This window comes from Gymnoscopelus microlampas (genome assembly GCF_963454915.1).
Source record: "Gymnoscopelus microlampas genome assembly, chromosome: 20".
Taxonomy (NCBI): Eukaryota; Metazoa; Chordata; class Actinopteri; order Myctophiformes; family Myctophidae; genus Gymnoscopelus; species Gymnoscopelus microlampas.
Genome location: NC_139957.1, coordinates 32042755 through 32070393, shown reverse-complemented (window position 1 = coordinate 32070393; position 27639 = coordinate 32042755). Strand labels below are relative to the sequence as shown.

Here is a 27639-nt window from a genome sequence, read left to right as displayed (position 1 = left end):
TAACAAGTGGCTGCAGCCAGGCTGATGTAAACTCCACTACCGACCACTTCATATACTCAGTGGTGTAAAGTACTTAGTACTGTAAGTAACTAAGTACATTTACTCAAGTACTGTACTTACAAGCACAATTTTGAGGTACTTTTCTTTTACTGGAGTATTTCAGATTTTTCAGTACTTTTACTTCTACTCCACTACATCTCAGAGGCAAATATTGCACTTTTTACAATACAATTACAACTATTTGACAACTAATTAGTTAGTTACTTTGTAGCTTATTATTAAAAAACATACATTAACCACAATGCTCACAATGCGACGCATTGTGAGCTTGTAGATCGGCTGTGTTCAAAAGATTTGTATGTTTGAAAACGTGTGAAATGGGACATTCTGCACAATGATGAGCACTTTCTACTTTTGGTTTTATTTAAGTACTTTTTGATACCAGTACTTTTGTACTTTTTTTTACTCAAGTCAGTTTTGAATTCCGGACCTTTACGGGATTTCTAGATTGCAGTATTGATACTTTTACTTCAGTAAAAAAAAAAAAACTTTTTCCACCACTGCTCATATTCCACACTCCAAACTGTCTGCAGACTTGCTGCTTCCAGGGCGTCTTCATGCTTTCTGGTGGGTCCATGTGTAGCTGCGTTGGTTTTATTTATGCCTCCCAGCCTAGGTTTGTATGATTGTGCATCATTCTAAAATGAACCATGGTTCCTTTCCTTCAAGAGAGAAAATAAACACAGCCTTTATATCCAAGACTATTCTCTGACATGTGATGTTGTTGCTATAATGATGGCAATAATGATTCATTAAATTAAGGCCAGTGGTTTTCAACCTTTTTCATATGAAGGTCCATTATTTATTTGAGCCTTGGACCACCATTTGATGAGATTTAGCCTCTCAGACCCAAGACTAAGAATATTTTGTTGTTGTTGGATGAGATTTTGTCCACAATTCCATGCTGTGTAGATGTGGTACCTATAGGAAAGATAACAGGCAAACGTTTATCAAAATAACAATTATTCTACATTCTCTAATTGTGTAGACTTCTTGTAAATTAAGTAATGATTATGTTTAACAATAATTTAACTCTTGAGAGCGTAAAATGTGTTTCATTTTACACTCTCAAGAGTTAAAGATCTATGAGGGTCCATTTGATTACCAGCTCTCCATCATTTAGCTAGGGACCAACCTGGAACCCCCTCAAGGACCACTGGTGTTCCCGGGACCACTGGTTGAGACCCACTGATTTACGCTACTTACTTCAAAATTTGCTAGTAATTCAATTAAAGGGTATATATAAGCTATTACCCCATCGTATACTGTAGAAGTACCATCACGGTTATATTGCAGTTCTGTGTAGTGTAATCTCCAATTCCATCATCAAATGTAATGATTTTCTCTTCTCACTACTTAAGATTTCATTGCTCAGAGAGAGAGAGAGAGAGAGAGAGAGAGAGAGAGAGAGAGAGAGAGAGAGAGAGAGAGAGGTTCAAGGATGCAATCCCATAGCCTAACCTAATGTGAGCACAGTGTGGTACTGTATAATGTCCACAGATGCTCATGATTTTACATTCCCAAACAACACATGCTGCTGCTGGGCAAATTCCTTATTCTGAGAGAGCATTGTGCTCCATTGTCTCATAGAAAGAGCGATACAGTGTTAATGATGTGCAAATGGTGCCTCTGAGAGATACATTACAGTACTGATGGAGACTTTATGGTATACATGGGGCTGCATTTTGAAGACTGGGGCCTCATGAGCCGTGTCTGTCCTCCTGGTGTCACCTTGTGCTCAAATGGACAAAGCAATGTGGTGGAACAATGCTCACGTCTTTTTGATGGACATTTCTCCTTCTTGAGGGGGAGGGGAAGTATATTAGAGAAGAGCGTAGAGCAGAGGAACGGTTCATATATTAGTTCACCCGCCGCCCCCCTTGTCTCTCTCTCTCGATTTAGAAGACATCCACAATCACGCTGAAACAGGATACCTCTGCTGTGCCAAATTAAACGTAGTTTAGGAGAACAACACGATTTCTCCTTGGAGCAGCCTTTTGACAGCACCGATGTAGCTGGACTGGGAATATTTATGGCCCTCGCTGTGCCCCGTTCTTCTGCTCTACTTTCCACTCTATATTTAGGCACTGTTTGTGCCACTACACAGCACTGTTGGTCAGGTGAATAGTGGCATTTCCGAGTCATTTCACCGCCAAAAGGCTTTCTGGAATTGAACAATGTGCCAGACTGCATGCGGGCACAATCACATATATCATCTTCATGGTTACTGACAGCAACATAAAGGAAAGCAGAAAGCCTCTGCCCTCTTTGAGTGTTTGTTGCAGTTATCTCCCATACTGACATTCATCTCACTATCGCAGTCAACTTTGACACCCTCAACTCAGAAGTCCTCCTCCTCCTAAGGCCCATTAAACAGCTTTACTCGTTTAAACAAATTGGGGAATTTTATTCAACTTAATCCGATTTAGAAAGAAAGTATCAAACCACTTAATTCGATCTGTCCTCCTGGACAGTTTTTGTCAAGACAGGAGGGATCTAAGCAGCTTTTCTCACAGGTTCGCTCTGCACATTTATTTCCTGTATGATCACCTCTGACCGCCAAGCCAAACCACGGGAGAGATGAAAGAGACTTATAGTACAGAAGAGAGAAAACAGTATTAAAACTGTCTGAATGATGGAGTTTTGGCAGTATTTGCAGTAAGTCTGGTTCAGACATGCTTGTCTAATTATAAGATCCTTTCAGATCCGTGTCTGTTCATCTCCTCTCACATCAATAGCAGATTATAAATCTTTCAAAGCCTACCCAGAGTCAGCATCTTTTCTTTTTTAAATACTTGTATGCTTAACGTAATCTTACCAGATTCTTTAACAATATATTTTTTTGTTGTAGTAGCTGTTGGTATTGGCTGTAGATATCAGGTAGATATTCTGTAGATCTTGTGAGGCAAGCTCATCCATCTAGCACAAGGTTTTGTTTAAGAACAGTGAGCCTCACTGTCCGAGGTTCAACCACGTCTTCGCCCATACACGCTCTGCCGCCAGTCCCTTCTTTTCACCTGACAGTGATGCCCACGGTGGTGGGCAGGACCTTTACCCTGTACACAAAGCTACTGTAATATCTTACTGTTATATTTGTCTACTTTTTCCCCCTCTTATCTCGCTCACTGAATATAATTATGTGTCCAACAGCAATTCCTTGTGTGTGAAAATCCTTGGCGATAAACAGATTGTGATGCTGGATCTTCTTTCATTTCAAAAAGACCCTAGTATAGAGCCCTGGGGGACTCTGGTCAACTAAGTATAGATGTAAAGGGTTAAGTGGATAAAAGCTGGGAAACATCTCTAATACTCTATAAGTTTACTCTAAAATGCCTTTATCAGGCTCTGGATTAATTTACTTCTGAATGCCCGATTATAGGGAGCCGTATTTTAGTTATTTGTTAAGAGTTTGATAGAAAAACTCAGTGATCTCAGTGGCATCCGAGGAAATTGATTTATTGCCCTCTCTTGCATCTCTTGCAAGTAAAATGAAAATGAGTTTGACTCCCAGGTTGTCATAATGAGAAATATAAGCGTCAGAGAATGCCAACATTATGAGAAGCAATTTCATTAATGTGTTGAATAGTGTTTGACTCTTCAAGGTCCTCCTACAACTGTTCAATCACAGTATTAAGCTGTAGGTTTTTGAAAGCTGGCCCGAGCTTGCTGGTGCTAAGGGAACAGAAATTCCAAAGGGACCAGCAGAGTTTCTTTGGCATTGCAAGAATCTGTCACATAAATACACTGGGTCCCTTAGTAGGTGAAAGCACTCCATCAGAAGAGGAGAGGAGCAGCAAGGAAAGTTTATGTGTATAGCAAAACATTTCGTACGCAAAGGCAATTCTAAATGCTTTTCATAAGGGAAAACCACTTTAACCCTAGCATCCCTTTTCTGGGCATGTCATAATAGGTGAACATTCAGAGCGAACATTCAGCAAACATAGCAGATCTACAAGCTCAACTCGGCGATTGTGAAGATTGGTTATGGCCAGTGAAGAACATGAATCCCACAAACTCAAACTGAAGAGTGGAGCCAAAATGGACCCATTTTTGCACTCTCAAGTTAAATTAACACTCAACCCACTATGAAACTTGAACCCACACAATATTAAAATTTACCTTGTTTTTTCGAATTTCCAAAAAGCACCAGTCTGTACTCTGCTGTTAACCTACCTGTACATTAAGGCACACATCTTTAGCAGTAGATAAATCCAGCCATAAAAAAAGTTATGTTGTGCATCCTGGGATTGCTCCAGCCTGAACCTACAGTAGCTAGTAGCTACTGTAGGTTCAGGCTGGAGCAATCCTAGCTACTTAACGTTGGTCATAATTGGCCTTGCTTTCACTGAGGGTGCCTATACTGTATGAGTATGGTGGGGAGTTAACAAACTCAGCGTATCTTTGGCAGTGGTACAGTAACTGGACGCTGTTCTTTGGCAGTGGTACAGTAACTGGACGCTGTTCTCTAGAGAGTGGCTGAGTGTAGATTAATGGCATCCTCCATAGTGAGATTTGAAAAGTTCCATTAATGGCACACCAATGATAATTTATTTGGACAGCCAAGCTGTTTCTCTGTGAATAATGAAGTGGCCTCGGGATCATTACTATGATGGATTCCTTCCAACACAGTGGTGCTGCACCAGTATTCTTCGCTGCAGAGAAAATAAAGAATAGCTAAACACAGATCCATACGCAATGTTTGCATTATTGATTTTCACAATGAAAACACCATGATTCAAGATTTAGACCCCAGCCCATTTTTTTTGTATTAAGCGCATTTCCAAAGATTTTCTGAGTAATACGGCTGAGGATTATCGCTCAGCGCTAATGAACAAAATCCATGTTCATCCTGCAGATCAGACAATCCCACATGGGGTGCTCAGAGGACTCATGCTTAATTTAGTCTTTACTCTGTCGTATGACAGTGTCACTCACCGAAAATATCAGATCTATAAGCTCACAATGCACCACACTGTGATGCGTCATGAGCTTGCATATCTGATATTTTTGGCAAGCAAAACTGTTGTGCGGCTAAGTATAAATCAGGCTTTGGGTGATGGTGAGTCAGCCAGGCAAGGCAGTCTCATCTGTACCGGTTGCGCTGTAGTTTTATTCAGTCCACCCCCATCAACCTAATAATAAAACAATTTAAAGGTATCCAGCCTTGTCAGAGCATCTGCATCGTGGGAACTTGCACATAATTGTATAATGTGTACAGCCAATGTCTAACACTACTACGGGGTCTGATATTACCTTGTGGTTGTGAATATAGTTCTTCTGTGCAAAATGATGTCCTGAATGAAGAACCCTGAAATAGCCCTGTCTGTTGTAAGCTGAATTACTTGTGTTCATGGTATGATGAGGAATAGTTATAAATATGTAATATTTTAGGTGCCATGCACTTTTGGGTTAAAAAAAGGAGCCTCCTTCTGGGCTGAGGGGACTGGCTGAGCTGTCCCTTTACATTATATCAATAGTCTGGATTGCTATATCTGCCTCTGTAACCTCTTATCACTGCACACCCACACACATTTTCAACCCCCCCCCACAGACAGACAGACAGACAGACAGACAGACAGACAGACAGACAGACAAGTTTCACACATGTAGCCTACAGACTATCTACATCCATAAAAGCACTATGATGAGATACAGTAAAATCCTGAGTCTTACTTTAACAGTTGTGTTAGGTTATTTCTACTTGTGTATACCTGTAAGGTCCAGAATTAAATGAACACTCAATATTCTGCAGTGTGATGTTCATACTGACTGTCTCTTCCTGCCACCATAGAGCACTCGTGTTAAACCTAGAGGCAAAATACTGTATGATGGATGTGTTGGTATGGATGGAGGCCCTGGGAAATGAATCGTATACAGTGCTATACTCTCCAGTTTGATGAACTCTTGTACCTGTTAAATAGGTATACTTAAAAATGATGAAAGTGTCTGAATCTTGATAACAATTAATTTGTTGTTGTGTTTGTTTGTTTATTTGTATAATGGTAAAAAAAACCAGCTGAAACTGAGGGGTTTTAACAGCAGTTTTGGCATACTCAGTACCCCCAGCCATATTGCAACGCTGGCATTTGTGAACCTCGATAACGATGCAGTTTTTTTTAAGGCAGACTAATGCCTTCCTGCATTCTGCAGCTGTGGAAATTAGGTGTAATTATCCTATCAGTATATTACAGTGTCTGTCATGAATCCTACCGTAGTACATATGGTGCACAACGGTACAAAACTGCTGATGCGAAGACCTCAGCTATTGCACATCTCCAGTACTACAGTATATGATGACTGTAATAAATGATATTGAGTCAACAGCTGAAAGTAAAACAGCAAAGCCAATTATTATCTTATATAGCGTTTGCGTTTTGCATCATGCACACCCTGCAATGCGATACACTTATGCTCTTTTCCTTGAGTTTGAATTAATAGTCTCAGCTCCTCACTCTCTCTGAAGTTCTTGGCGTCTCCGATGTCTGAAAGTTCTTATCCCTCCCCCGGTGACAGCCGTTGTCCATCCATCAGTACATACAGTACATACGTAGCCTACTTCCCAACCTCGTGAATGTGATCTCTAAGGAGCGCCTTGAGTGAATTTATTGAAATTGTGCACGAATATCCATTTGGACTCAAGGATTAACTGATTAGAATTTGGTGGTCAAAGGTCAATATCACTGTGACCTTCATATCGTCGCTGTCGGGTGGAAACCTTGTACAGTATGTCCAAAACTGTTACTTTTCAGGAAATGGAAAAAAGAACCTGTGTTCCGATGGATTCAATGTACAGTAGTTATTTTGTCCCATGCTCTTGTTAATACTTTTTATTGTTTCAATATTTATAAAACCCAGACAGACTAAACCACTTAAACTAAACATGTTTTAAAAAATAGCAAAAATAGTTATGCGACAAATTGAGAGCTTGTAGATTGGCTATTATTATGTGACACTGTAGTATGGCAAGTAGGGCATTCATTTACAAAAAAACATAAAAAGTGTAATTATTGTTGGAGATACGAGGTGTCTGCTTGACAGCGACGATATACTACTAGAGTAGTACCTGTTATCAGGGTACTTGGAGGGCAGTGCATGTGGACGTTCCACAGCCAAGTGGAACATATTTGGGCAAGACTGTAATCATAGATGCTGCTACAGGAGGGGATGTTCCTGCAGTACTATGATGTCATAGATATGATGTCAGTTAACTCCATATTTGACGAAAAACGTATAGAATTTATAGATCGATGATAATCATATGACAGACTTGGATGTAAATCAGCTGGTTTCCATACAACTATGATGGTATATCTAGTTGTTCTCTGAGCCAATTAGAGCCTGTGTTGTTTAATACCCTTGCTCCCAAACCTTTCTTCAATGCGCATTCACTGTGACTTGTGCTGCCCGCCACTAATCAACAATAAATGCTATTATGAATTCTGTCACTGTCAAAAGGTTAGACGGGAGTACTAGTTAGAGAGCGTTTGTAGCCTACCATTACATCTCACCTCGCCGCACGTCTTTAAAAGCCTCTAATGGGTCACCACAGGAGATGTGTGCAATTTTCATTGCGAAGCACAAATTTGACCATAATTGCACCCAGCTAAAAATCCATGACTTTCCGTCACAAAATCTTCGTGTCAATACCAGCCCTGTATTGCTCAACGGGACCTCTGTGTGCAGTCAATGCTCACACGTGTAAAATTGAACCACAGGGACCGGGGGGATGATCAGAGTCTCAGATGAAGAGAGATGAATTCTTTTAACTGCTCATACGTTGCAGCAAGCCTTCTGGTCCACACATTAAATGACCGCTGTGCTCCACAGCATGCTCCTCATCCGTCTCCAGGTCGCCGTCTGCTTCGCTAGATTGATCTGGAGAGAAAAATACACCACTAATGGATGAAGGAAGGACCTTGGAGATTGCACATGCTGGCATGGTCATGTTATCCTCAGTAGGGAACCCATAATGCCTAATTTATGCTCTGTCGCATGACGCCATCCATCACGTGTCGGAAATAGCAACCTACAAGATCACAACGCGCAGCGGATGCGATGCCTTGTGAGCTTGGAGGTGTGGTATTTTTGGCGAGTGACGCCGTCGTAAAACGTATGCAACCCACTTGAGGGTCCATTTGGTTCCATTTGTACATTCTTGGAATTAAGTGAACACAAGATTTTACTGTGTAGGGATATTCTGACTCTGAGGTGAATGTTGATAGGATATTTTTATATCTGCGTAATGCATCACTGTGAGATAGCCAGAAGCATCATCACATGCTTGCTGGGAAATAGAAATGCTATCTGGGAAAAAATAAATCATAGGTGCATAAGCTTGTGAGAGTTGGTTACTGGAGGCTTTTATAGCCAGTGTGAGAAGAATGGATGAAAATATGCTTGAAAACATGTCAATGCCACTTGCAAATCTGAATAATAGATGTTTTATCATGCATAATTCATTAGCTGCAACTGTATTTGCAAATAAATTAATGTTTTATCTGTCATCATAGACTTATCGTTTCTTTGCTGATGATACAAGCATGTACTTCCCTGAGTGTATTGCAAGAGTCGGCTCTGTCATTGTCGATTGGTTCATCTGTACATCAGGCGAGAGACTGAGGTGTTGGCTTTAAATTGAGTTTAATGAGAACATTACAGGCGCTATAGAGGCAATGACATAGCCTAACAAACCATAGAAGCGGAGTAACTTTTTCCTTCGTCTGTGCATTAGTAGACAAATTGAACATTCAGGCATGTGACAGGTATTTGGCCTATGCCCCCACTGAGCATGGGTTTATTAGGTTCATCTTAAGTCGTTAATGACTGAAGAGAGCCATGACTCTATAGACCTACATATATTATCAATTGGGCACAGCATTTAGGTCCGTTCCCATAACACTGAGGTCTGCTGAAAGTATACATATTTTATTGGCATATCCATATTTTATTGAAGTGCTCATTAGGTTGAGTGATGGCTCGGTTGGAGATTTAATCAGGTCTTTTTTAATCTCTCACTCAATGCATAATGACCTATTTCTCACTTGACATTGACTCAGAGCAGGTGGGGATTAACCAAGACATTTCCATATTGATATCCTATTTGCACACGGGAGACAAAAACCTAACACAGCTTGAATATTTCTCCCCTTGCTGTAAACAGCCTTTCTCTGGACTTCAGAAAACCTGCAGCTGCTCATCTTACTTCAAGGCCTGAATAAGATTTTCTCTAAGTTGGTTAAACAGGACTTATGTATATGATATGTTAACTAAGCTTTGAAGAGAGGCTCTGTTGCAGATTTCTCTGTTGATCTTTGTGACCTCAGTATGGCTTGTCACTGTGTTTACACTGCACGGCATAAACAGATTAGCATGTGTATTAAACATTACATAACTGAGCAGACACATGGAGTAGCTGCCTCCTCCAAGTTGTGTGTGTGTGTGTGTGTGTGTGTGTGTGTGTGTGTGTGTGTGTGTGTGTGTGTGTGTGTGTGTGTGTGTGTGTGTGTGTGTGTGTGTGTGTGTGTGTGTGTGACTACAGTTACAGTGTATACGAGATGATGGATGATAGTTTCTTAAAATAGGAAAGTGACACTAAGGTAACCATGGTTACTCAGTCTCGGAGAGAAACTGGAGGGGAGAGAGAGAGAGAGAGAGAGAGAGAGAGAGAGAGAGAGAGAGAGAGAGAGAGAGAGAGAGAGAGAGAGAGAGAGAGAGAGAGAGAGAGAGAGAGAGAGAGAGAGAGAGAGAGAGAGAGAGAGAGAGAGAGAGAGAGAGAGAGAGAGAGAGAGAGAGAGAGAGAGAGAGAGAGAGAGAGAGAGAGAGAGAGAGAGAGAGAGAGAGAGAGAGAGAGAGACTGCAGATGAAGATAAACATATAGGCCACCTTGGTGCACAGTAAAATCCTCAGTGTTAATTTAACTCATGTACCATTGAGTTTATAGGTACATTTTTGTTCAGATGTGCAGCAAGCCAGAAAAATACAATCACAAAATGTGAGTGTATCAGCCCATATAATTATATCCCCACGCACCATCCTCACTATACCATCCCACCTACAACAATAGAAGAGACTACAGTAACCACCATAATAAAGTACTTTAATTTTTTTTTTTAACAAATGAGAAGAGAGGAGTCACATGACAGTACTTAGTTATTTACCTTACCTGGTACATGACCACCGCTGCATAGCTCGCTTCATAGGTGACGCCAACACATAGCCTAAGACAGATATCAGACGTTTGCGTAGCACAGAATGCTCAACTTCCGAATCAGGACGCCATTGCACCTACTTATGAAACGGGTCCTACCTTTCTAGAGGGGCGTATATACCGCCAGCACAAAGAAAAAGCCTTATCAGATTAATGTTAAAATGAATACCTTACCTAGATGGTAAGTTAACTGTCTCCGCCAGGCCGAAAGGCATGGTGCGAGTATGTTTTACCCCCTGTATGTCCGTCCGTCCGTCCGTCCGTGTGTCCGTCTGTCTGCGAGCAGCTAATCTCCGGCACCGTTGGCCCGGTCGCTCTGAAACTGTGCACACACACTCCCTGGATGCCAATTCAAAACCTCTGCCCCAAACATGGGCCTGTTATAGCGCCACCAGGAGGCCGATTTGTGCAAAATCCATTTACTCCTACAGATCTTATCCAAACGTCATGCAAATCGCTACATAGTATCTCTACAGTCATGTGATCAATGCGAATTTGTCCGATTTGCCATATTCCATCCTCATTGGCTAAGGTTGGCTTCCAAAGTTTGCAGAATTGGTCAGTTTTCAACAAAATGCCTCAAATCATGAACACAGCTTGCGATTTCTGTGAAATTTTTCACACACACATTCCCACTAGGCCGAGGAAGAAATGGCACCCTTTTCACATTGGCCTGTTATAGCGCCACCAGGAGGCCACAATAACGTACCTGACCTGGCGGATACCTGTGCTCCGAGGAGCACTTTTTCTAGTTGAACATCATTCCGTTGTTATGGTTTAACATTTGAGAGAGAATCTCATTCTTTCAAGCTTAACAAAATATCCATTGTCTCCTCTGTGTGATTTGCCGGAGAGTGTTGCAGCTGTCACATGAATCACTTGCATTAAGATAAATCCTAGCTTCCTAGTCTTACTGTCTTGCATTGGTGTAGTGTGAAATCTTACAGCAGGCCATGTCTGCAAATAGAGGAGGGAAACCATGTTTGATTGAAATTTGATGCCACTGCTCGTCATCAGATGTTTTTTTAACTGCCTCTTGTGGAATCCTCATCCCAAATTAACAATATTATCATAATTCTGCTTTGTACAGTACGTGCTAGGTATAACTAATATGCACTCAATCTTACAATCAGTGGGGGGAATGGTTTGCAGGGATCTTGATAACCAGATGAGCTAACAGAGATGAGTTTGTTTAAATAGAGTGGAAGTTTTGCAATTAAAGTTTATACACAAATAGAATGTCCTGAGGTTTCCTTCCTCAATGGATGGCTACCTGTTATGTTATTTTGTTTTCCCAGACTGACTCAATTCACAGCCATCCAAAACAAATGTACTTGCAGGTCTGCTAAAATTCTCGATTCTTTTAAATGTGTTGCTGCCTTTTATTGAGGCTTTTGATTAATTTCTTGCACTGCACTCTAACATACAGTATTCTCATATTTGATGTAGTTGTTTTTTTAGCTTATTTTTATTTTCTATTCACATAATTATTAAAAGCAGTCATACAATGTGTACATTGCCTAGCTTTTTTCTGTAATGTAATCAGTAATGATTGAATATACGATTGTTTCTATACAAGTGGTTAACACCACTTGAACACTAGCGTCCCTATTCTGGGCATCATAGGCGAACATTCGGTGAAAATAACAGATCTACAAGCTCACAACGCATTGTCAGCTTATAGATTGGATATTTTTGACAAAGAGATTTGGTGTAGAGCAGGGGTGTCAAAACTCGTTTCGGAGCGAGGGACACATTGCACAAAAGGTGACTTGATGTGCGCCACCCACAACCAGATGCACGGACGTGCATGTGCACATTCACTTACACAGCTGTCACTCGGCTTAGTTTTTCAGCCTGTTGTCTCGGTCATAGCTATAACTATAGTATATCACTTTACAAATTGTGTTTATTATTAATAAGAATAGCTACTTTAATTATTGACTTTCATTATTGGTTGTTAGGCTACAGGAAATATGAACAATTCAATTTCACATTTTTTTTTGGTAGGCCTACATTCAGCAATCAAACTCAAACAATTAGAGGGAAAAGGGGAGTGGGCCAATGATAGACCCTATGGGGGACCCTGGTCAACGAAGTATGGTAGGCAATATATGGTTTAAGCGGTTAAAAAGAATAGATCCTGAGCATGTACTTGCTTTTTGACTATCTGTTTGACGATCGGCTGTACATGAGCCTGTAGATAGACGGCTGCAACAAAGCAGATATGGTGAAACGGAATCCATACAGGCCGTGGCTACTACTGTAGGCACTTATTTACCTCAGTCTCCTCACTACACTTTGGTTCTTTTGCAAAGTGATGCCCAGGGCTGAAACAACCAGCGTGTGTCCTTCACTTGCTGAAAGATACAGTATTTCAATCATAAGAGGAATACTAACACAGAAAGTGCATCTACAATAATACATACACAATAATGGCCAGAATTGCTGTTAAAAGCTCATCTCACCTTCACTAAGTCTTCAAGGACCAAGGACTGAATGTTGTTGACATTGCTATGACTCTATTCAACTTTGCCCGTGACCAACGTGTCTGGGGAGTGTTCATTTTCTAACCTCTCACTGATTAAACACAAAATGAAATCGAGCATTGAACAAAACAGAGTCATCTGACAAGCATGTCTTTAGAAAGTGACTTGTTAAGGAAACTCGAGTTGAATAGTGATGTTATGCGGATTTCTCGAAAAGCAAGAAAGAAGAGCTTTTGAGTTAGTAGCCTAAAGTATGTTATGTTTTTTAATTAATTAACTGCCCTTGGATTTACATTTCCCAAAGACAAAATGAATGCGGTAGATTTGAGTATTATCATTGATCTGTGTGTGCGTAGCGTAATAAGGGTTGTTGTAAATGTCTGCACTGTCTGTGCTTTTCCTCATCGATTATGTTGAAAGTGTGCATATGTTATTGTAGAGAACTTGTATTAAGTTGTATAAGATGGCGTTTAATATAAATTGTAACTCATTTAATCATTTAAAAAGCGCAGGGGTTAAAAAAGGCTTAATCCTGCTCCTCTTCTAACGTGATACCTCATTTTTGTGCTCCCTCCATGTCCCCCAGTGGGCTCTCTAGCCTAATGGTTGATAAATGGGTCTACCATACAAAATGTTGTGAGTCATGAGTTCCAATCATGTTGTTAATTAATACTAGTTCTTCTCAGCAGCAAAAAGCAAAGTTTCTCCTATTTGTAAGTTTTCCTATGCAGTAGATGGTGAATCAGTTAGCAAAGAATAATATTGCAGGTTATTATTTTGACAAATTGAGTTCAATTTAATTGTAAACCTTTTTCATTGTATCCTCTGTCAAAGGAGATTCAGTAGCAACATCCATGAATTTAGAACAATATTTCTGAATTGCAATATACTAAATAAAGCATAATATGCCAGTATTTTTGGCAAAGAGATTTGGTGTAGAGGGGGAAAAAAAGAAGAGGGCCAAGTCAAAGAAGTAGTATATAGGGTTCAAGTGGTTAATTAACTTATACTCAATCATAAGCTTAATTTCATGGACTTCAAGCTACACTATGTCATCTTTTTTTTGTAAATAAAATGTTATTTCAACTAAACTGTATGGTACTTTACTGTTTGGTCTTCCAGCTCCAGTAGTGGTCTGGTAAGACTGGTTGACAAGTGGTTCTGCCTGAAGGACAACATTCAATGCTCAATAGCAGTGGTTCTCAACCAGGCCGTGACCCCAAAAATAATCATATTTGAACAGGGGACCCCCCATCCTGACGAGCACTTGGAATTGTTGGCATTACATTTAGTTTGACTCGGTTCGAACAGATTAACATTGTGAAAATAGCCGAACGACAAGCTCACAACGCCTCACAGTCTCACTACGAGGCGTTGTAAGCTTGTGGATCGGCTATTTTCACAATGTTTGCCTCTTTCTTACCTAATATTTGACAATTTGGCCAATTTGGTATTAAAAAGGTCTTAAAAGTCATTAGATTGTCACTTTAGAATTTTGCAGATACCTTGTATACACTCATACTGTATGTTGGTTTGTTTACTGTTGAGTGAGAAAACAATGTTGCACATTAAGCAAATCATCTGGGGACCCCCAAAATAATTTGGGACCCCCTGGTGGTCCAGACCCCCAGTTTGGGAACCACTGCTCTATAGGCTCAGTGGTAAAAATGTCAGCACTTGTATGGGGCACCCTGCAGGTTAAAATCTTGGGTAGGATGTAAAAGTTGCAGCTTTAACCGAAACCTGTCCAGCTTCTATCAGTCAGTGAAAAAGACTTTGCACGCAGAAAACTTTGCAAGCAGATTCGCACTACGTTGAGAAACAAATGTCACCCTTTTAACATTGCCCTATTATAGCACCACCAGGAGGCCGATTTTGCAAAACATGTTTTTATATTACTCCCACAAATTGTCCAAACAAAACACGCAAATCGGTACACAATATTTCTATAGTCAAGTGACCCAGACGGATCCGTCACGATTTTTCCTATTCCATCCTGATTGGCGAATTCTGAACATTGCTGGCCCACAACCTAACTGGCTGTGCTCCGAGGAGCACTTTCTCTAGTTTAATTCTGCTCTCACTCCCAATCATCATCACTTAACATTTTCAAATCTAAGCTTAGGTTATCCCTGCTGAATCAAATGCACACCCTGGCTTCAGACCAGCCTCAATCCTGTGTCACAGACTTGTTGGAACTATCCCTCACTAGCTCCTCTGAGTTGTGGAGAGTGGGAGCTTTTGACATGCTAGGTGAAAGATTCTCGGATAACTTGCATAAATGAAAAGCTGTGGCTCCACTAGCCAGGGCTGTCAATTCATATTACCTTACCTTGTCTGATGCTGTTAGCAATTCACCGGGCTGACAAGGTCAGGAGTCATATTCCTGCAAAAACTTGCAGTCTAACTTCTGAGTGACTCATTGGTTCACAGATGATGGGGTCCACTCTGCAATGATTTCAGACAAAGTCAATCAGTCAGTCATTCACTACTGAGTGCATCAATATCTATATGTGCAATGTAGTATGTAAACATTTTGCAATATCTAACATATCACCGCATTGCTAATTATTGGTCTGTGAAATATATGATACATGCCTTATCCCATCACAGGACATACTGTTCACATTGCATACACTGCTCACGCTTGGTCTGACCCTATTTACGTTTTACTTGTATGTATTTTATACTTTTTATACTCAAATCTCACTCAATATAATGTTTTCACCAATGAAACATCGTCGAGTCCTTGTATGTGAACACACAATACTTGATCTGATTCTACCTTATGATCAGATATGATTTGATTTTGGACCTCTGGAAAACAAAACAGAACCACCCATCACTCCCTATTAGGCGGTTCTGAATAAATTTGAATACAATGCCGGTGGTCAATCTCCAGGGACGTTTTCTGAGAAGAAGATTTCATATCACATTAAGCGGAACAGTTGGCCTCTCCCTCTGGGTTTGCTGTTCACAGATGGTAGATCGTTGTGTCTGTGTGATGTGTTTAACTCCTGAAGTTGACCCAAATTAACTTATGCCCATCGCACTACTGGCTCCAGGGATCAGCAAAATGATCCTTAAACATATTGGAAAACAAAAGATGGGAAATAAGCCCAAGCAACCATGCTATTTCAGACAGTGGTGACTTTTAAGTTGATTGCACAGTATTATTCAATCAGCCAACTTATTAAAAAAGACAATGTCAAATATCTACTCTGAGGTTCACAGTTAAAGGATTAACAATTTAGCTAATCAAATGATATCACTCCTTCTAGAGCATCGCAGTTGCGCCACTTCCTGGTGCCGGAAGTAAATACTCGATGCATTTTTCCCATTGACTTTTCCAAAAATATTTATATCAATCAATTTAAGCCTAGAATCAAGCTATCCAGGATAGCGGTGAATCATGACCATAAAACCTTTTTTTCTGTGATTTTTTTTATTTTATATTTAATGATATGATATACTATATTTAATAAATACCCTTTGTTTTGCCGTTTCAAAAAAGTTTTTTCACAGAATCAAACGTTTTATGGTCATGATTCACCGCTATCCTGGATAGCTTGATTCTAGGCTTAAATTAATTTATATAAATATTTTTGTAAAAGTCAATGGGAAAAATGCATTGAGTATTTACTTCCGGCACCAGGAAGTGGGCGGGAACTGCGATGCTCTATAGCTATCTTAGTCTATTTTGATAATTCTCATATGAATAGTGACTGTACATTAGCTTGACAGTAAGTCAAATGAATTCCCTGGTCAAGTACCTCAATGCTGTAGACTGTAATACGTTTGTCAGTGTGCATCAGCTCACGTTAGACAGTCCTGCACTGTAAGGATCCATTTGGTTCTATTTGTAAACTGACTCGAGTTAAATTAACACTGAGTGTGTGAAATATCTGGTGAATGATGGAGGGTTGGAATGAATTAGGAAACTGGCCAATACCAGACTGGCTTCAGTCTGAAATACTACTCTCTGACAGTTTTGTACAAAGCTTAATTTGTGTGTTGACATTCAGTCTATTTATTTTCATTATATGAGATATCACGATGTTTGAGAACTACATGATTTAGAAGGCATTTGTAGAATCGGCCTCAGGTCTTAATGAGTTAACTATATTTTTACACTTAAATCAAAACCGAGGATTTTACTGTGAAGGCTTCGGCTCTGAGCTGACCTTTAATTGGTGGCTAACCTTTAGTCACCTTCTGTGGCAGATCTTTAATTAATTTAAAGTGCAGTTCCAGGGCAGCAGTGTTGAGATCAAAAGGCTGCATACACTGTCACCATGGCCCAATCTGATCTATGGCCTCATTAAACACAATCAAATAGTCTCATCATAATATAAAAGAAATGTATAAAATATTCTGCTAGATAATGTGCAATGCTTCTCTAACCATGTATAATTGTGTCAAATTAGTATCTTCTGTTTTTTTTTCTGTTCTTTTCTTGGGATGCATTTGGTAGACAATGAACAGTTATTGCACATGAATAATTTTATATGGGAGGATATTATGCACAAATTGAAAACACGCAGCTTCATTTTTTATTCATTTTGTCTCTCCACTTCTAAGTGATCTTTAAGCTTTGACAGTTATAAATGTCTTGTTCCTGAATGAACATGCATATTTCAGCAAACTATGATCATATAGAAGTACATATTTAAATAGCTAATCTGTCTGGCATGCAAATTCAGATGCGGCACCCAGGAAGGTCTTGGCTCGGTGAAGATAATGACAGTCTGTCAGAATATATAATATAAAATACAGAATATCTGAATGTGATTAAGACAATGATTGTAAATATTCTGTTACTGTAAAAATGATTAACTGTCTGCATATTTCATTTATGAATGTATTTTCAAGTATAAGAATTATGCACAGTCATCTACAAATGTTTGTGAACCCCCATGACTTATTTTAAGGACACGTTTTCTTTTAAGGGGCTGAAATTTCAACGATACAAAAGATTATGCTGTTGAGACTAACTGAATACTTCCTTCTGGCTAAGAGAATGTTTTCAGAATTTGTTTATTCATTTCTAATGTGCATAATTCTCTTGCATAAGCGGATGCTCTCTTGTTTACAAATTTTAATATATTTAGACTGAACAAATAATTTGTGTGTGTGTGTGTGTGTGTGTGTGTGTGTGTGTGTGTGTGTGTGTGTGTGTGTGTGTGTGTGTGTGTGTGTGTGTGTGTGTGTGTGTGTGTGTGTGTGTGTGTGTGTGTGTGTGTGTGTGTGTGTGTGTGTGTGTGCGTGCGTACATGCTGGCAAACGTGCATGCGTGTTGTTGAGCATGTTGTACAGTGTGCATGGCTTTCAATATACTGTGTTCTGCATCACTAATAGATTCATTTTTCACTCTGATGCCCAGAAGTTGATAACGAAGGATATCAAGATCATAAATCCCAGATATCATTAAGAGATATCCTGACTTAGCCCCTGCAAGCCCAGCCCAACTCAGACTAATAGCTGTGCTGTTGCTGGTGATTGCTAGCCTGGCAGCATTGCTTTATCGATTGCTAAGGCCATTGCAACTTCAGCCACTTACTGTTGACAGCTGCACTGATTATGTGGCTTTACCGCACATTTATCTCACATCATCTCTACAATATGTAATACCCAACTGTGTGCCCTTTTCCCTCTCATGATATGTAGTTTAAGTGTCAGTTACAGGCTCCATAAAAAAGAAGAATTCAGGCCAAGTCACAAATGAGGTTATAACTTAAAATCATGACTCTCAGAAAGTTGTTTGGAGCATGCTTTATACATTTTGATTCTGATATGATCCATCTGACCTTGGCTTGTATCCAGCATTGCTGTTATTTCAACTCGCGAGCCAATTGAGCAATATTATTTATAGGTTATTTTGTTTATCTTAATGTTTTGAGTAAATCGTTGAATTTGTTTCTATACTGTTAATGCACCAACGTGACAGAGACAAATTCCTCTTATATGCTGCTAACATGCAATTAGTATTTAGTATATCGCAGCTGCTGTTCAACAATGGGTCAGGGCTGGGTATTTTCAGGAGGAAGATGAAAAATAACCAAGCAAATCGAAGTAAAGGGAATCTTCTGCAGAGATGTAAAATTATTTCACTTATAGTCTCTTGCATTACCAAATTATATACCACAGTATAAAATTAATTTGCATACGAATCTAGGAAACTTGACCAATTTAAATGCTACTCATCAAGTGATCTTCAAAAGAGGGGTGGAGTCTCCGCACTGGCAATCCACACAGCACAAAATCATGCCTCTCAACTCCACATACATTAGCACAATGCTTGAGTGGGAATTGGCATTTTTGAGCTTGGCAACAAGCTGTCAATAAACAGAGCCCAATAAACCAATAAAGCAAAGGTCTTCATCACACCACACCACAGCAACCTGTTTCTACCTCCTGTTTGCTATGTGTCACTACCATTGGGAACTGACATTTTTCTCACTGCTGGATCTGTCAACAATAAAAAACATAGGGAAGATATCAATGACCAATACCTGTATACATGGTATGCACGCACGCACGCAGATGTACAGTAAATAATATCAATTAAGAAGGAATAATTCTTTATTATTTGATCTCAGAAGTGTGGGTTTTAAAAATGTAATCCTGAACATTTTGCCAATAAATCAAGCCGCACATTTGGGGTGCAATGTTGTGTATATATATTAAAAAAAAACTAGGCTACAGTAAATGGTGGTCTCATCGTGGCAATGTTTAAAACTGTTGAACACAACTCCCCATTGCAGTCAGAACTGCAGACTCACTACCAATTTTCTGACATAATCTGAAGACTCACTTGCCTCTTCAGGCTCCCTAGCACTTCACTCTCCCTGTACCCCTTCCTGCCACCTTCTGCCTCGATTGATGCAAGCAATTGACCAAGATATGGCTACCACTCAGATATATCTTGCTCACTCATTCTCAAGAATGTTATTTAAATAGATGCTAGGTTAATTGTTTACCTGGTATCCTAGTTTCAATGTACAGATTGATATTTCGATAGTATATTGTTTTTAGACAGATGCTAGGTTCTTGGTTTACCTGGGATCCTAGTTTCTTGAGGCCCTACACTGTCTCTCTGCATTCTATTTGTGATTACCTTGCTTATTGAAAGTTTCTGTGGATAAGAGCGTCTGCTAAATGCCTAAATTGTCCATTTTAATTGTAAATATTTAAGGGGTGTTGGACTCTCTACACCTGTGTAAAGTTGGGATCTATGAATGCCCCCCACAGCTCCCCATTGCTCGAGCAGATTGGAATGGATGTCAGCCACCTAGAACTTGTGGTTCTAGGTTCAGGCTTTTTATTTAATGGCAACCGTGATTTGAAGCAGTCCTTGACCTTTCACCTGTACTCGCTCCCTGTTACAGTTTGAATCTGCATCATTGTGGATGACCACAGTGGTCACAGTGGTTGATGCGTGAGCATCGAACAGGTTTCCAAGGGAAACCAAGGAAGGGAAAGTGTGTCAATAAGGGCCTGGCACTTGGTGTTACTCAGAGATGGCTGTATAGTCAACTGAGTCTGTGTTCTCCATTTGATGGAAACAGCGATGGCTGCGAGTATGAACAGGGCTTAACCAAGTCAGTGTTCTCCGATTGAGGGAAACAGCGATGGCTGCATACTCAGGGGTGAGGCTGGGCAGTGACATGCCACATGTCCTGGTTCAACAGGTTGCTGACATCAGGGATCTCCATATATGGGCATAAAAGGGACACGACAGACAGACAGACAGACAGACAGACAGACACAGAGATCTTCATATATGGGCATAAAAGGGACACAAAGGGACATATTTTTGGACAACCGCCAATCTGACTGACTTCCCACTCGGCATTCAGTATCACTCCCGCAGGTCCTCTTTGATACACACACCAAGTCTGAAGTCGATCAGTCGGACGATTCTTGAGATATGCGGGGGACCAGACACCCGCAGATATTCTGTGCATTTATACCGTAGATTCTGTCGATTTGTGCTCTGTGCACAAGCGCAATTGAAAGGGGTAATGACAGGGATCACCCCTCTCCCTTTCTAGCTGAATAAGTGGTGGGAGGCATTTGAAATGATATAACAAATAAGAGTGTTCCAGTAAAAAGTCTTTGTCACTGTCACTATACTTCCTTTGTTGATCACACGCCCACTGGTCATTTCAATATTTTAGTAAATGTTCCCAGTTCTCACCTTATTCCTGTCAAACAATGACCATGTGATGCCTAGTATACCGAATGCTCGTCCTATGACAAAGTATAATGCTTAGTTAACACTCTGTTTATGCTGTTGAAAATAGCAGATCAACAAGCTCAAACGTTCACAACCACGATGCCTCTGCGACGCGCTGTGAGCTTGTCGATCGGCTATTCCCGGTGTGTGACACAGTTATACAAGTAGTTATAAATCAGGCTTAAATTGGGCTTAAAGCCTGCCAGTGTGGCCTGGATTCCTGCTGAAAGGCAAGCATGGAGCTGCTGTGTGAGTAATGGATCAGTGAAGCCTACACAGGAGCAAACCAGGGCGAGTCGAGACAGAGACTATGTGAGTCCCCCGCTGTGCTCTTGTCTTCATCGGTCTAAATACCACATCACACACAATATTGGTATAATCAGCATAATCTTTTGTTTCACTCTGTGCTAAATAATATCTAGGAAGGGAAAATGTAAGATGATTTGTTTTTAAATGTTTTAATGTAAGATATTTTAAGAATAATAAAAGTAATTAGAGATTAGAGGCATGGCACCATATATCAGAGATTTAAGAACCTTGGGCCTCCTCCTCCCCACGCCACAGATGATATCCTACAGCGACTGTGAACTTGTTGCACTTTTCTACCAACATCAAGATGAATTTAAAAACAGCTCGTGGGGGCATCGCATACGTTTTAAACCACATAAATTAATACATGTTTTAAGACACATTCTCTCTCTCTCTCTCTCTCTCTTTCTCAGCCACTGTCTCTGTGCTCCCCTACAATATTCCTTTGGCCATCATTAGAGCATAATGAACTCAATTCAATAATGAATGGTGGAATGCATTGAGTTTGGAGATGGTCTTGCTACTGTAGGCTAGTGTATACAACAGGCACTGCAGACATGGTTGTTTTATTTATTCATTCACATTTTAAACTGTGTTCTGATTGTGTTCCAGTTTGTAGCTCTCTCTCTGCTACTGAGGACATAATGGGATGTTCTCACGTCTACACTAATTAGTTTTGGATAGTGTTCATTACACTGAGCAGAGTTAGTTAAAATGTGGCTGTCTCACAATGACCCAATTCTCTGCAGTCCCCTGCAGTGTGGGTGATAAATCATCATTGTGCCTGGCATAATTTCACTTTAAAAGTGGCCATGTTTGGGGATGTTTCTTATCGCGTCTTGACATATGCATGAAAGATGGTGCTGTTCCATGTACAGGATGTCTTATAATGTTACTCATTTCTGCTTGCATGCACCACACATTATGATAGATTATTAAATGTATTTACAATTCATATATTTATCTTAATAATAGACTCTAATAGCATTCTAATATGAATGCAAATCCCTCCTTTAAAGCCTGTAGTGAAGATTTGAAAGGAAAAATAAATGAATACAAAGTTTTGCATAGACAGCTGTCCTTTGAGTGTGAGAGAAGATGTCTTTATCACTCTTTTTCTCAGTCGGCCATGATATTGGAAATGATTCTACATTAGTGTGTGGTGAGCCTGGGAGAGTAAGTAGCTACAGGGTACCATTTCCCTGTGGCGGGGTGTCCCATTCAAATAGAGGTAAATTAGCTGTCACCAAGGAAAGGCATGGAAGCTACTGTGATATGTCTCAGAGACTGTTCCTTTCTCATTGGGACTCTGCACAATAAAATCTTGAGTGTTCATTTAACTCCGAGTTGTGTACAAATGTAACCAAATGGGCCCTTATGGGTCCATTTGGTTACATATGTCAGAGTTGAATGAATACTCAGCATTATAAGGTGTGCTAGGTTCTTTCCCCACCACCAGCCAATACCATAAACTGCAAACTTGCAGATATCTAACATGCGTACTGTACATCTGCAGTAACATACTTGATATCTGCTTCTAAGTGTGTCTCACACCTGCTCAAGACAGTGATTCTATATGTGCTGCTATTTATATCTGCTGCAAATGTTTAGTTTCTTGCACAAGCTTTTCTTCCTCTTTATTTTCTATTTTGACCATGCACCTTATGTATTGTTTACTATGTCAATCTGACATAGTAAACAATACATGATGTACTGTATATTGTATATCTGACATTGTGCCTTCTTATCAGAACAAATAAATGTACCCACTCTTTTACACCTGTAAACTTGTGATGTGGCAATACATTTGAACTTGAAATTGATCCATTATACATGCAATACAAAAGTACAACACATACATTCAATCAAATGAGCATTCTCCATCTGAGGATGAGAGCAATCTCAACAGGGGATTCTTGTTAACTATCACAACAGTAGGGGTGTGCCGATACACTAATTTCACGAAACGATACGATACGATATTTGGCTCACAACTTCGATACGATTTCGATACGATACGATACGCACTTTTTTTATTATGAAAATATATGGAGGAGAAAAAAAGAAAATGCAAACAAATAATTCTGTTTTTGCATTATTCAGACATGCAAACTTGTAGCTTTTCAGCTACAATAGCCGTTTTGAATCCGAATAGTATGACACCTGACCCGAAAAAAAAAAACATGTTGTCACTCTTTTCACTTCGGGGCCGTTTGCATGCCTGATTATTATGATTGTAAAAAAAAAAAAAAAAAAAAAAAAATTTTTTTTTTTTTTCAAAAACGATATTTTTTTTTCCCAAAACGATACATATCGTCGCGAAAACGTATCGCGATATATCGCAGGACGATATATCGGCACACCCCTACACAACAGTAATGCATGTATTTTACTGTAGTGCAAAACATCTACCAGTGGTGTAGCTCTGTCTCTAGTGATACTACCGGAAACAAGATGATCATTATCTACCTCCAATCTCTGCCCATCCCACAGCAGACGGATGCCCTCTCGTTATCTACAGGAAAACATTCATTGTGGATCTGGATTCTGCAGTCTTTTGACGGGTGGCATTACCTGGAATAATGCCCAAGAGATGTAGGCCTTTGGCAAGAGCACTTGAGAGACTGTTGCATAATGAAAACTTGTGTTATATACAGACTTCACATGCTTCTTTTTTATAAGGACTTTAGTTTTTTAATAAAGTCCCAATTAACCAGCAATAGAGAGGTATTGGCAGATTTTGATGTTGAAGTCTTTCAGTCAAAATAATTGGACAGAAAAAGTAACTCAAAACAAGACCATTTAAATAGCCACTTTGGATGTTAAACTCATTGTGACATTTGAAAACAGCAGCAGAAATTAGGCATCCAAAACTGAGATACTGGAGAAGGGGGATTCTGAGGCTTGAAGGACCCCTGTTGGATAAGTACAGTATTACAGGTGACTATTAGATTATTAAAAGATTATGTTTTATTGTAACAAACAATAAAAACAATACTGAGAGAAAGAATGCTCTTCTAAGTAACTGTATGGCACAACAATATAGGCTACTGGCGTATACTGTGTGTGTGTGTGTGTGTGTGTGTGTGTGTGTGTGTGTGTGTGTGTGTGTGTGTGTGTGTGTGTGTGTGTGTGTGTGTGTGTGTGTGTGTGTGTGTGTGTGTGTGTGTGTGTGTGTGTGTAATATATATATATATATATATATATTATATATATATAGACACACACATATCTGTTTTTGTACAATACAACCCTGTAACTAATACACAGTACATTACTGTTATGCTTGCTTACCACTGTGGGCTGCACAGTTATCAAAAAGGCATAGCAAAAAAACTAGAAACATAATGGCAAAAACTACACATAGGCATAAATAATCTGATGGAAGTACCAGTATATAAAATGTCATTCGTTCTTATATCTAATACAAATGTGAAACTGTGTAGTGTTTTAGACAATAAATATTAACAGAAGCACGAAGAGTATCTTGCACATTGATGTACAGTAAATGTTACATGTTACTGTGATACGTAATAACACTGTCCACCTCTCATTCTGGTGGTACACAAATTAGAGTGCTTGTCACCCTCAAAACAATAAAACAACAATAACAAGGAGTTCTTTTTAACAATTATCAAAATGTTACTCTGCTGTACTCCATTGTGTGCATATCAAATACTATACTTCTGATGTTGACATTCCTGTTTTTAGTCCTTGACAGATTGATTTTTACAACCAATTTTACTGACTTTAGCATGAGGAAAATCTATTTTAGAGCAAATGCATTTATTGTAGCTGTTGACATTGACAAAAATGTACTTAAAACTGTCCATTTTTAAGCGATTCAATACTTGTCTGTGTGATCAAGTGCTACAGTAGCACATTCTACTGTCTGTCCATACTAAAACACTATAGCCACCGTAGTTCACATACTTCCAAGTTGATTACACAGGAGTCTCTGTTCTACTACTATATGAAAAGCTAGGTACTAATTTAGTAATTCTTACATTGATGACATTTTCACTCACTGTACTAATACAATAGAAAGACAAAGTTAATTACCATTATTTGACAATCACTCTACAAAAAAATCTGTACTTCACATACCATTTTTTACTTCAATGTGTAGGCTTGTTTCACATTTGACTTTCACACTATAACCTTTTATACTTTTTTAAAGCTTAGTATCCAGTATCCACCACTGGATTAATAGCTGACTATTTGGGACACAGAATCAGTTTTTGATGTAACCTTCAGTTACTCTCAAGAAGCCCACACACCCTAGAAAAGCTACTTCACATAGTTTGTTATTAATGCCTTATTGATAGTATACTGATTGTCTTAATTGCCTGATTGTATACCACAGTAAAGTACTGATTGGTTGTAGGCATTCTACCCACTTTATATACAAGGTGTCTGTAATGTTGGGTCGCCCCGACGGATCACCTGGTAAGAGCACATACCACATAAATAAGGTTATAGACCTTACTGCAGCGGGCCTGGGATTGAATCTGACCTGACACTGTTTGCTGCATGCTATCCCCTCTCTCTCCCACCTTTCCTCGTCTCTCTCACTGTCACTGTCAGAAATAAAGCAGAAATTCAGATTTTTAAAAAAATCATGAAAAGGACCTGGAACGTCAGTGGGATCCATAATCATCCAGGATGCCAAATGGGGTCAGTGTCAGTCTCATGTGTGGCTAAGAGGACGAGTCTTCCTCTACAGGGTGGAGGGCGTGTCTCTTCAGAAGAGTCTTTAGAATCTCAACCTCTCGCTCTGCTTCCTTCAGTTTCCGACGCAGCATCTCATTGACTTTCTCGAGCTTCTGGACATCCTGAAGAAATTACAGCTTTCATCAGTGTTGTATATTTTTATCACAAACTGTATCCAGCCTTTATTTGCTCTGTCTGAGGGGAGTAATAAAAGGACAAAGAGGATGATAACTGACCGCCCTAGGGTCATTATGACTAGTTGCAAGCAAAAGTGCCACTGCATGCTGAACTGTCCCTGTGAGCGAATGTGGTTACATCATAATCATACTAAATCATACCATGAACACCCAGGCTATAATCTATAAATGGTTAGTTTATAATATATAAGATTCATTCCATGAGTGCTGACACACAGTAGAACAACTTGTTACTGTAATGTACAGAAGCACCTGCGTGTCATATATGACTCAAACAGCTGAATTGTACCCCCACAATCTTGCTAGCCTCCCTCACAACCCTATTGTAGGAAATAACAGATTCTATGAAAGCCCTGTAGAACAAAATCCCCAATGACTTATCCACCTGAAATTTGGCTAGCTTCCTTACACACCAACCAGTATTAAAATCAAATTTCAGACGATTGTCAATAATGGAACCGAGATATGTATAAGTGGTTACCAAATCCACTGTCTGGCCATTTATGTCACTACTCCGAGGAGCTAATGGAGATCGTCTAAAATCAATGCATGTGTCTTTAGTCTTTGTGACACTAAGTTGTAGGAATGCCTCTTCACACCAGGAAACAAAGTAATCTACAACTGCGCCATGGCTGGAATGGAATATGAGGATACTGTAGATAAGCAGTGCAGTGTAACACGAGGAATATTGACCTAAAATGTTGTGATCCTCACTATAACTGTCCCAGAAGGAGAGACAGTGGTTTCAGTTATGATTATAAATATGTTTTGTTCATGTAAAATTCATGCACACACTGGGTTAAAAAGATTAATTTCATTATGAATAAATAGTACTAAAAGTTACAATAAATATTAAAAAGGTTTTATATAGTACAAGATTTAAGGTAAAAATTCTGTGCCCATTGCTTTGAGGGTTTACGGTAATTGGGCACAGTCACATGGTCAGAGTGAAGCTGTCAATCAAGAGTGAGAAGCAAGCTGAGTTGATCCAGAGAGGTCACATTCAAGAAACTCCAGAGAGAGAGAGAATAATATTGCCAAAGTTCTGCACATGGTTCAAGAGGCGCACACGGTAAATGTTTATTGTATTTATGCCTTTCATTGATTTGTGATGTATCTGATGTGTGTTATCAAAATGTGCAAATGTAAACTTTGTTTGAGAGACTTCAGTGTAACATGGCAATAATTGGATGCACCTGTGTGGACTTAATAATCTTCATGCTTCATGCTTCACAATGACTGTGGACTCAATAGTACGTGCCAAAAATCCTGAAGGGGGCGTCAACAAGTGTCATTTGGTAGCGTGGACATCTTTGTGGGGTATAAACAGGTTGACTTAACATTGCCCCCCACCAGTATGTCTGCAGCTACTATGCCACGCCCCCCGTGGTAACGACACGTTGGCAAGCACTATGTATGTTTGTT

The 27639-nt window shown here is 39.6% G+C and overlaps 1 protein-coding gene across 1 annotated transcript in view; it reads right to left on the bottom strand.

Annotated features, from left to right (window-relative positions):
- Positions 1 to 24243: 24243 nt before the first annotated feature.
- The window catches only part of LOC311036713 (RAS guanyl-releasing protein 1-like), a 36934-nt gene continuing 33538 nt past the window's right edge, over positions 24244 to 27639 (bottom strand). The window contains exon 17 of the mRNA XM_084045609.1: positions 24244 to 26139. Within this exon, the coding sequence (XP_083901735.1) occupies positions 26005 to 26139 (135 nt within the window). The 3' untranslated portion in view covers positions 24244 to 26004. The remainder of the gene's footprint in view (positions 26140 to 27639) is intronic.